Raw genomic sequence first — 12,100 nt, forward strand, 5'->3', positions numbered from 1 at the left:
GTTACCGATATATCGGAAAAACTATGTCAGAGTTCAAAAACACATGAAACAAACAAAAACGCCATTATGAAACTAACCAATAATTTTTTTTTTAAACTTATATTAAATACATTATTTTGAATGCAAGAGTGCAAGAGCAAGTGTGACATTTTTATTATGCACTTTCGTGTAAAAGTTTGTGTAAAGGAATATATAATATTGAATTTTAAAACACACCTAATATATTACATTTTGCAACCAATTTGTATTGTTTCAGGTGGTTATGTAAGAAAGATTAAGTCTGGAACAGAAGTCAGAACAGCAACAATGGTAAATATTTAATACACATAAAGATGCACTATCAATTGAATAAGTGTAAAAATATGAAATTAAGGAGATAAGATATGATTATCAATGAGACAACTATCCACCAGAGACCAAAGAGTGAACATGTGAACAACTATAGAGCACCTCATAGCCTTCAACAATGAGCAAAGCCCATACTCTATAATTTGCTATAAAATGTGAAACAATTATAAAAGAGGAACAACATATGGCCCTATTTATGCTAAAAACAATAAACAAAAAACAAATATGGCAAACAGCAACCAATGACAACAATAATGACAATGGACTCCTGACTTGGGACAGACACATAAAAAATATAGTGAGGTTTAGCATGCTCAGTTAACCTACAACAGTGGTGTAACAGCAAAACTGTTAAAACCAGTTGGAAAAGTAATTCACTCAATAAATCATCAGAAACAAAAACACAGATAACACCAAGTACTGCATTCCACTACCAGCAGTAAAGATCCAGTGCTATAAAATTAAAATAGCACTAACAGTAAGTGATAGACACACACTGTCTTCAGTAATGATCACAGGACAATGAAATAATCATATTACAAATTTTGCGTTGGTATATTGGTAACACATCGTCGTCTGTAGTCTGTGTTGTCAGTGTCTTCCGAAGACACTTAGTTTCCGGACAATAACTTTAGTTTAAGTGAATGGATCTCTATGAAAAAACATAAGGTTTGAAATATACAAAAGGAAGGTCTGGATTGATTTTGGGGGTTATTGTTCCAACAGTTAAGAACAAGGGGCCCAAAAGGGGTCAAAATATGTATTTTGCTAGTTGCCAGACAATAACTTGTGTGTATGGATCTTTCTGAAATGTACTACAAGGTTCCATTTCAAAAAAGGAAAGTTGAGATTGATTTTGGGGGTTATAGCCCAAACTGTTTAGGAATTAGGGGCCAAAAAGGAGCCAAAAACAATACTTTTCTAATATTTTGTATAAGTTGCTTATTTCTTGACCAATTTCAATGGGTTTTTATTCTTGAATATTTGGGGTTCTTAAACATGCTGAATCTAACCATTAGGTTTTGGATATGGTTACAGATTTTAAATTGGTTTACATGAGGTCCAAAGGGTTCAAAAATAAACTTTGTTTGATTTCATCAAAAATTGAATTTTTGAGGTTATTTGATATGCCAAATCTAACATTTTTTTTTTTTTTTATATTTTAAGTTTTTGGTTCCATTTTCATATTTGTCAACATTAAGGTAAAAAGGGTCAAAAATTTAATTTTGTTTGATTTTAACAAAAAATGAATTCTTGGGGTTCTTTGATATGCTGAATCTAAATATGTATTTAGATTTTTGATTATGGGCCCAGTTTTCAAGTTGGTCCAAATTGGGGTCCAAAATTTAACCTTGTCTAATTTCAACAAACATTGAATGTATGGGGATCTTTGATATGCTAAATCTAACCATGTATTTAGATTTTTGAATGTTGGGGTTCTTTGATATGCTAAATCTAACCATGTATTTAGATTTTTGAATGTTGGGGCCCTGTTATCAAATTGGTCCACATTGAGGTCAAAAGGGTCCAAAATTAAACTTTGTTTGATTTCATTCAAAATTGAATTCTTGGGATTCTTTGATATGCTGAATTAATCCTTGGCCATGTATTTAGATTTTGGATATTGGACCATTATAGGTAAAAAAAAAGTTCATTAGACCAGATTCATTCTGTGTCAGAAACCTATGCTGTGTCAACTATTTAATCACAATCCAAATTCAGAGCTGTATCAAGCTTGAATGTTGTGTCCATACTTGCCCCAACTATTCAGGGTTCGACCTCTGCTGTCGTATAAAGCTGGGCCCTGCAAACCTGGTCAATGTTAAGTTTTCTTCTTAAGTTAGTTTGATTGAATTTACATGTCATAGATCATTTTTAGCTCACCTGGCCCTTACCTGGCCCAAAGGGCCAAGTTTTCTTTTCTCGTCACTTTGCGTCGTCTGTCCGTAGTCGTTGTCATTAACTTTTACAAAAATCTTCTCCTTTGAAACTACTGGGCTAAATTAAACCAAACTTGGCCACAATCATCATTGGTGTATCTAGTTTAAAAATTGTGTCTGGTGACCCAGCCAACCAACCAAGATGGCCACCATGGCTAAAAATAGAACATAGGGGGTAAAATGTAGATTTTGGCTTATATCTCTGAAACCAAAACATTTAGAGCAAATCTGACATGGGGTCAAATTATTTATCAGGTCAAGATCTATCTGCCCTGAAATTTTCAGATGAATCGGGTTGGGTTGTTACCCCTAAATTGGTAATTTTAAGGAAATTTTGCGGTTTTTGGTTATTATCTTGAATATAATTATAGATAGAGATCAACTGTTAACAGCAATAATGTTCAGCAAAGTAAGATCTACAAATAAGTCAACATGACCAAAATGGTCAGTTGACCCCTTCAGGAGTTATTGCCCTTTATAGTCAATTTTACCAATTTTTCTTAAATTTTTGTAATCTTTTACAAAAATCTTCTCTCCTGAAACTACCAAGACAAAATGCAACCAAACTTGTCCACTATCATCAATAGGGTATTTTGTTTAAAAAATGTGTCCAATGACCCTGCCTGTGAACCAAGATGGCAGACATGGCTAAAAATAGTACATAGGGTAAAATGAATTTTTTGGTTTATATCTCTGAAACTGAAGCATTTAGACTAGTTGTTGGGTTGCTGCCCCTTAGTTAGTAATTTTATGGAAATTTTGCAGTATTTTGCTATTATCTTAGATATTATTATAGTATCTAACGATATCTTATAATATAAATTATGATTTTAACCTTATTTTACATGATTTCCAACGCATCAGTAAATACAGGTGAGGGACACAGGCTCTTTAGAGCCTCTAGTTTTATAGTATGAAGTTGCATTACTATCCATACTATCAGCACATATTAGAAAAAAGTAAACCCACAAAAATAGTGAATTCCAAGGAAAATTGAAAACAGAAAGTCCCTAATCAAATGGGAATATCAAAAGCTCAAACACATCAAACAAATGGATAACAACTCATATTCCTGACTTGGTACAGGTATTTTCTTATGTAGAAAATGGTGGATTGAACCTTGTTTTATAGCTAGCTAAACCTCTTACTTGTGTGACAGTCGCATCAAATTCCATTATATTGACAATGATGGTTTGATGATTATTTCATGGCCCTGCCCCCTAGATCATGGGTCCAGTCACGTTGAATAAATAAGCAATTTTTAATATTTTATTTTCTGCTTAAGTTAGTTTAAAGGGATTTACTTGTCATATATAGTTCCATGATATTTTGTATGAAGTTGCATTGCTATCAGTTCATATCAGTTTGATGACATGGACTGCTTCAAGGCCCTGTCCATTGGTTATAATCCAGCAACTGAAATAATAAACCATGTTGCTGTCCATCAGATTGTCTTTTTGAATTTTATGCTGACAGGCTAGACATTTCTCTGTGTCAACAGTTTATTAGGAATATAAAGAACTTATTTCATATCTGAAAAAAAGATCAGTTTTTATTTAAGAACCAGAGTGAGGTGTAAAATTTTTATTCCAAAGAAAGTTTAAAGGAAGCCCCACATTATCATCATTATTATGATTGTCTGTATGAAAATTGTTAGCAGTGTTTTGTATTTATGATAACTAGAGTTTTCTAAATTATTATTTTTGATTGTTTTATTACAGGGAATGATTGAACTGATTGTTTTGTATTTTTATTACAGGGAATGACTTTACTTATACCAGCCTTTATTATTATGGCTTTTGCATACACAGCAAGTATCATGTACATTGGTCTTTTTCTCTTTGCTTTTGGTAAGTGATAAGATAAAGAACCTGATCTTACAATAAGGCAGGTTAACTCCAAACTTTAGGATTATCAAAATGTTCAATATGAAATAAGGTATAGCCAATTTAATGAGACCAAGGAGAAAAAAAAAACATATGGTGTATGACTCTGACATAACAAAACTAAACGAAAAGCAACATGCTGATTTATTACATAACAAAACAAAATTGCTTGAAGGCAACCAATGAAAAACCTCTAAGTTACAATCTCCTTACTTAATTAAGAATAGGCACACATTTTTTGGTCAGTTTTCATGTTTTTCCAATTCAAAACTGTTTTATTAAATAAGTAGAAAAAAATATCAGCTACTCACCTATGGTACGTCAGTGATATTTGGTATGTGATTGTATTGGCATTGGTTCATCTCATTTTATAATGGAGATTATTTGGCACTGCAAGCTCAGTCGTCAACCATTGACTGTTAATTTTGCATAGAAATAAATGTTAAACTTATGCCATTTAGATTTCAACATTTGCATTAAAGTATCAAAATTACATACAGGTCAGAGATATCTTAATGTCATAGTATTATTATGTTTGTATTTATATGGCATATTTAAACATCTGAGTGATTAAAGTTTCTTGAAGCCTTTGTTATATTTATCATTGTTGTTACAGCATCAGCAACAGTAGTTCCCTGTTTAACAACTTTGATCTCACAGTTTGGCAGAACTGACCAAAAAGGTGTTATCATGGGAGTGTTTAGATCCCTTGGAGCTTTAGCGAGGGCATTAGGACCAATTATAACATCAACTAGTAAGTAGACTTTGGGACTGTTTAGATCCCTTGGAGCTTTAGCCAGAGCATTAGGACCAATTATAACATCTACTAGTAAGTAGACTTTGGGAGTGTTTAAATTATAACATCAACTAGTAAGTAGACTTTGGGAGAGTGTTTAGATCCCTTGGAGCTTTAGCTAGAGCATTAGGACCAATTATAACATCAACTAGTAAGTAGACTATGGGAGTATTTAGATCCCTTGGAGCTTTAGCTAGAGCATTAGGACCAATTATAACATCAACTAGTAAGTAGACTTTGGGAGTGTTTAGATCCCTTGGAGCTTTAGCTAGAGCATTAGGACCAATTATAACATCCACTAGTAAGTAGACTTTGGGAGTGTTTAGATCCCTTGGTGCTTTAGCTAGAGCATTAGGACCAATTATAACATCAACTAGTAAGTAGACTTTGGGAGTGTTTAGATCCCTTGGAGCTTTAGCTAGAGCATTAGGACCAATTATAACATCCACTAGTAAGTAGACTTTGGGAGTGTTTAGATCCCTTGGAGCTTTAGCTAGAGCAATAGGACCAATTATAACATCCACTAGTAAGTAGACTTTGGGAGTGTTTAGATCCCTTGGAGCTTTAGCTAGAGCATTAGGACCAATTATAACATCAACTAGTAAGTAGACTTTGGGAGTGTTTAGATCCCTTGTAGCTTTAGCTAGAGCATTAGGACCAATTATAACATCTACTAGTAAGTAGACATTGGGAGTGTTTAAATTATAACATCAACTAGTAAGTAGACTTTGGGAGTGTTTAGATCCCTTGGAGCTTTAGCTAGAGCATTAGGACCAATTATAACATCAACTAGTAAGTAGACTTTGGGACTGTTTAAATTATAACATCAACTAGTAAGTAGACTTTGGGAGTGTTTAGATCCCTTGGAGCTTTAGCTAGAGCATTAGGACCAATTATAACATCAACTAGTAAGTAGACTTTGGGAGTGTTTAGATCCCTTGGAGCTTTAGCTAGAGCATTAGGACCAATTATAACATCAACTAGTAAGTAGACTTTGGGAGTGTTTAGATCCCTTGGAGCTTTAGCTAGAGCATTAGGACCAATTATAACATCAACTAGTAAGTAGACTTGGGAGTGTTTAGATCCCTTTGAGCTTTAGCTAGAGCATTAGGACCAATTATAACATCCACTAGTAAGTAGAATTTGGGAGTGTTTAGATCCCTTGGAGCTTTAGCTAGAGCATTAGGACCAATTATAACATCTACTAGTAAGTAGACTTTGGGAGTGTTTAAATTATAACATCAACTAGTAAGTAGACTTTGGGAGTGTTTAGATCCCTTGGAGCTTTAGCTAGAGCATTAGGACCAATTATAACATCAACTAGTAAGTAGACTTTGGGACTGTTTAAATTATAACATCAACTAGTAAGTAGACTTTGGGAGTGTTTAGATCCCTTGGAGCTTTAGCTAGAGCATTAGGACCAATTATAACATCAACTAGTAAGTAGACTTTGGGAGTGTTTAGATCCCTTGGAGCTTTAGCTAGAGCATTAGGACCAATTATAACATCAACTAGTAAGTAGGCTTTGGGAGTGTTTAGATCCCTTGGAGCTTTAGCTAGAGCATTAGGACCAATTATAACATCTACTAGTAAGTAGACTTTGGGAGTGTTTAAATTATAACATCAACTAGTAAGTAGACTTTGGGAGTGTTTAGATCCCTTGGAGCTTTAGCTAGAGCATTAGGACCAATTATAACATCAACTAGTAAGTAGACTTTGGGACTGTTTAAATTATAACATCAACTAGTAAGTAGACTTTGGGAGTGTTTAGATCCCTTGGAGCTTTAGCTAGAGCATTAGGACCAATTATAACATCAACTAGTAAGTAGACTTTGGGAGTGTTTAGATCCCTTGGAGCTTTAGCTAGAGCATTAGGACCAATTATAACATCAACTAGTAAGTAGGCTTTGGGAGTGTTTAGATCCCTTGGAGCTTTAGCTAGAGCATAAGAACCAATTATAACATCAACTAGTAAGTAGACTTTGGGTGTGTTTAGATCCCTTGGAGCTTTAGCTAGAGCATTAGGACAAATTATAACATCAACTAGTAAGTAGACTTTGGGAGTGTTTAGATCCCTTGGAGCTTTAGCTAGAGCATTAGGACCAATTATAACATCAACTAGTAAGTAGACTTTGGGAGTGTTTAGATCCCTTGGAGCTTTAGTCAGGGCATAAGGACCAATTATAACATCTACTAGTAAGTAGACTATGGGAGTGTTTAGATCCCTTGGAGCTTTAGCTAGAGCATTAGGACCAATTATAACATCTACTAGTAAGTAGACTTTGGGAGTGTTTAAATTATAACATCAACTAGTAAGTAGACTTTTGGAGTGTTTAGATCCCTTAGAGCTTTAGCTAGAGCATTAGGACCAATTATAACATCAACTAGTAAGTAGACTTTGGGAGTGTTTAGATCCCTTGGAGCTTTAGCTAGAGCATTAGGACCAATTATAGCATCAACTAGTAAGTAGACTTTGGGAGTGTTTAAATTATAACATCAACTAGTAAGTAGACTTTGGGAGTGTTTAGATCCCTTGAAGCTTTATCCAGAGCATTAGGACCAATTATAACATCTACTAGTAAGTAGACTTTGGGAGTGTTTAAATTATAACATCAACTAGTATGTAGACTTGGGAGTGTTTAGATCCCTTGGAGCTTTAGCTAGAGCATTAGGACCAATTATAACATCCACTAGTAAGTAGACTTTGGGAGTGTTTAGATCCCTTGGAGCTTTAGCTAGAGCATTAGGACCAATTATAACATCAACTAGTAAGTAGACTTTGGGAGTGTTTAGATCCCTTGGAGCTTTAGCTAGAGCATTAGGAACAATTATAACATCAACTAGTAAGTAGACTTTGGGAGTGTTTAGATCCCTTGGAGCTTTAGCTAGAGCATTAGGACCAATTATAAAATCAACTAGTAAGTAGACTATGGGAGTGTTTAGATTCCTTGGAGCTTTAGCTAGAGCATTAGGACCAATTATAAAATCAACTAGTAAGTAGACTTTGGGAGTGTTTAGATCCCTTGGAGCTTTAGTTAGAGCATTAGGACCAATTATAACATCAACTAGTAAGTAGACTTTGGGAGTGTTTAGATCCCTTGGAGCTTTAGCTAGAGCATTAGGAACAATTATAACATCAACTAGTAAGTAGACTTTGGGAGTGTTTAGATCCCTTGGAGCTTTAGCTAGAGCATTAGGACCAATTATAACATCAACTAGTAAGTAGACTTTGGGAGTGTTTAGATCCCTTGGAGCTTTAGCTAGAGCATTAGGACAAATTATAACATCAACTAGTAAGTAGACTATGGGAGTGTTTAGATCCCTTGGAGCTTTAGCTAGAGCATTAGGACCAATTATAACATCAACTAGTAAGTAGACTTTGGGAGTGTTTAGATCCCTTGGAGCTTTAGCTAGAGCATTAGGACCAATTATAACATCAACTAGTAAGTAGACTTTGGGACTGTTTAAATTATAACATCAACTAGTAAGTAGACTTTGGGAGTGTTTAGATCCCTTGGAGCTTTAGCTAGAGCATTAGGACCAATTATAACATCAACTAGTAAGTAGACTTTGGGAGTGTTTAGATCCCTTGGAGCTTTAGCTAGAGCATTAGGACCAATTATAACATCAACTAGTAAGTAGACTTTGGGAGTGTTTAGATCCCTTGGAGCTTTAGCTAGAGCATTAGGACCAATTATAACATCAACTAGTAAGTAGACTTGGGAGTGTTTAGATCCCTTGGAGCTTTAGCTAGAGCATTAGGACCAATTATAACATCCACTAGTAAGTAGAATTTGGGAGTGTTTAGATCCCTTGGAGCTTTAGCTAGAGCATTAGGACCAATTATAACATCTACTAGTAAGTAGACTTTGGGAGTGTTTAAATTATAACATCAACTAGTAAGTAGACTTTGGGAGTGTTTAGATCCCTTGGAGCTTTAGCTAGAGCATTAGGACCAATTATAACATCAACTAGTAAGTAGACTTTGGGACTGTTTAAATTATAACATCAACTAGTAAGTAGACTTTGGGAGTGTTTAGATCCCTTGGAGCTTTAGCTAGAGCATTAGGACCAATTATAACATCAACTAGTAAGTAGACTTTGGGAGTGTTTAGATCCCTTGGAGCTTTAGCTAGAGCATTAGGACCAATTATAACATCAACTAGTAAGTAGGCTTTGGGAGTGTTTAGATCCCTTGGAGCTTTAGCTAGAGCATTAGGACCAATTATAACATCTACTAGTAAGTAGACTTTGGGAGTGTTTAAATTATAACATCAACTAGTAAGTAGACTTTGGGAGTGTTTAGATCCCTTGGAGCTTTAGCTAGAGCATTAGGACCAATTATAACATCAACTAGTAAGTAGACTTTGGGACTGTTTAAATTATAACATCAACTAGTAAGTAGACTTTGGGAGTGTTTAGATCCCTTGGAGCTTTAGCTAGAGCATTAGGACCAATTATAACATCAACTAGTAAGTAGACTTTGGGAGTGTTTAGATCCCTTGGAGCTTTAGCTAGAGCATTAGGACCAATTATAACATCAACTAGTAAGTAGGCTTTGGGAGTGTTTAGATCCCTTGGAGCTTTAGCTAGAGCATTAGGACCAATTATAACATCAACTAGTAAGTAGACTTTGGGTGTGTTTAGATCCCTTGGAGCTTTAGCTAGAGCATTAGGACAAATTATAACATCAATTAGTAAGTAGACTTTAGGAGTGTTTAGATCCCTTGGAGCTTTAGCTAGAGCATTAGGACCAATTATAACATCAACTAGTAAGTAGACTTTGGGAGTGTTTAGATCCCTTGGAGCTTTAGCTAGAGCATTAGGACCAATTATAACATCTACTAGTAAGTAGACTTTGGGAGTGTTTAGATCCCTTGGAGCTTTAGTCAGGGCATAAGGACCAATTATAACATCTACTAGTAAGTAGACTATGGGAGTGTTTAGATCCCTTGGAGCTTTAGCTAGAGCATTAGGACCAATTATAACATCTACTAGTAAGTAGACTTTGGGAGTGTTTAAATTATAACATCAACTAGTAAGTAGACTTTTGGGAGTGTTTAGATCCCTTAGAGCTTTAGCTAGAGCATTAGGACCAATTATAACATCAACTAGTAAGTAGACTTTGGGAGTGTTTAGATCCCTTGGAGCTTTAGCTAGAGCATTAGGACCAATTATAGCATCAACTAGTAAGTAGACTTTGGGAGTGTTTAGATCCCTTGAAGCTTTATCCAGAGCATTAGGACCAATTATAACATCTACTAGTAAGTAGACTTTGGGAGTGTTTAAATTATAACATCAACTAGTATGTAGACTTGGGAGTGTTTAGATCCCTTGGAGCTTTAGCTAGAGCATTAGGACCAATTATAACATCCACTAGTAAGTAGACTTTGGGAGTGTTTAGATCCCTTGGAGCTTTAGCTAGAGCATTAGGACCAATTATAACATCAACTAGTAAGTAGACTTTGGGAGTGTTTAGATCCCTTGGAGCTTTAGCTAGAGCATTAGGAACAATTATAACATCAACTAGTAAGTAGACTTTGGGAGTGTTTAGATCCCTTGGAGCTTTAGCTAGAGCATAAGAACCAATTATAAAATCAACTAGTAAGTAGACTATGGGAGTGTTTAGATTCCTTGGAGCTTTAGCTAGAGCATTAGGACCAATTATAAAATCAACTAGTAAGTAGACTTTGGGAGTGTTTAGATCCCTTGGAGCTTTAGTTAGAGCATTAGGACCAATTATAACATCAACTAGTAAGTAGACTTTGGGAGTGTTTAGATCCCTTGGAGCTTTAGCTAGAGCATTAGGAACAATTATAACATCGACTAGTAAGTAACTCAGTTATAATTAGGACAAAACAGGGATGTCTTTTACTTGTTGTTAAATTTGGTTAACAGGCATTGACTTTAGTTTATGTGAATGGATCTCTCTGAAGTTTTACCTGAATGAACAATACTAAAAAAAGAAGGTTGGGATTGTTCTTTGGGGTTATGGTACCAACATTTGGTATTGGGGCCAAAACAAGTATTTTTGTAGTTTCTGGACAATAACTTGTGTGTAAGGAATGTGTAATCATGCAGGGATGTTTATTATGTTTATCCTCGGGTTCGTACCAGTTACCTGAGATTTGAAGAGCAATTCAAAAATTCTGAAGTCAATAAAAAAAGTTTATGCTATTACTTTCATACTTCATAAAACGAATTTCAACACCTATTAACTGTAGAAAAACCTGGTAAATTGAAACAGTTTAACAAAACCCTTGCAAAAATGATCAATTAGCAAGACAAGTTTTACAAATAGGTTCACATTGGCAAAATCATCAGTTGACTTCCTATTAGAGTTACTGCCCATTGATGATGACTTTACCATTTTTTTTGCATTTTTGTCTTATATCTTGAAAATTATAATAGATTGAGCATTTGGTTTTAACTTATCTTAATTGTTTTTCTCTACATTAAATTTTTTTTTGCAGTCTACTGGAGTTTGGGGGAAAAGGTGTGTTACATTTTTGGTGCAGTTTGTCTTCTGTGTCCACTGCTTATGCTGAGGATGGTTATGACCACAACAAAGAAGAACGTATAATGGCAGAATGAAAATCTTGTAACACTTATCAACAAAAAACATCTATGCAACAAAAAAGCCTTGTGATATTTTTACAGAAAATATAATTTTATGAATAAATATTAAAAGTTATCTGAATGCTATTAATTATTAGCTGACCTGACCTTAAAGACCAGATGTTATTAATGCCGTCATCTGTCTGTCATTGGTGTACAATTATTTAAAGATTTTCATCTCTGTTATAACTGTACCAATTTAATTCTAACAGACTTGGTATGAATGATTCTTCAGTTATAGAGAGAGTACAACTTATTTATGCCCATGCCAAAGTGAAGGGGGCATTTAGTTTTACCCCTGAAGTCTGTCACAACGTCCCAAAATTGGTTTACGTTCTTTAACTTTGGTTTGCCACAACCATATGTTATGAAACTTATACACAATGCTAAATACCACAAAATACAGATCAAGTTTGAATTTTGGTGGCGTCACTTTAACTTTTCTACAGTTGTGCCCCTTTTACATTAAAATAAAAAATGAGTTTCGTTTTGGTTCCCTAACTTCAGTTAGC

At 34.8% G+C, this 12,100-nt stretch overlaps 1 protein-coding gene across 4 annotated transcripts in view; it reads left to right on the plus strand.

The window, feature by feature from the left end:
* LOC139519914 (major facilitator superfamily domain-containing protein 10-like) overlaps positions 1–11,664 on the plus strand; it is a 30,101-nt gene extending 18,437 nt beyond the window's left edge. For all 4 annotated transcript variants that reach the window (XM_071312216.1, XM_071312217.1, XM_071312219.1 and 1 more), the window contains exons 10-13: positions 257–309; positions 4,048–4,138; positions 4,791–4,928; positions 11,444–11,664. In XM_071312216.1, the coding sequence (XP_071168317.1) occupies positions 257–309; positions 4,048–4,138; positions 4,791–4,928; positions 11,444–11,553 (392 nt within the window). In that variant the 3' untranslated portion in view covers positions 11,554–11,664. The remainder of the gene's footprint in view (positions 1–256; positions 310–4,047; positions 4,139–4,790; positions 4,929–11,443) is intronic.
* The last annotated feature ends 436 nt before the right edge of the window (positions 11,665–12,100 follow it).

The sequence above is a fragment of the Mytilus edulis genome, chromosome 4 (assembly GCF_963676685.1).
Source record: "Mytilus edulis chromosome 4, xbMytEdul2.2, whole genome shotgun sequence".
NCBI lineage: Eukaryota > Metazoa > Mollusca > Bivalvia > Mytilida > Mytilidae > Mytilus > Mytilus edulis.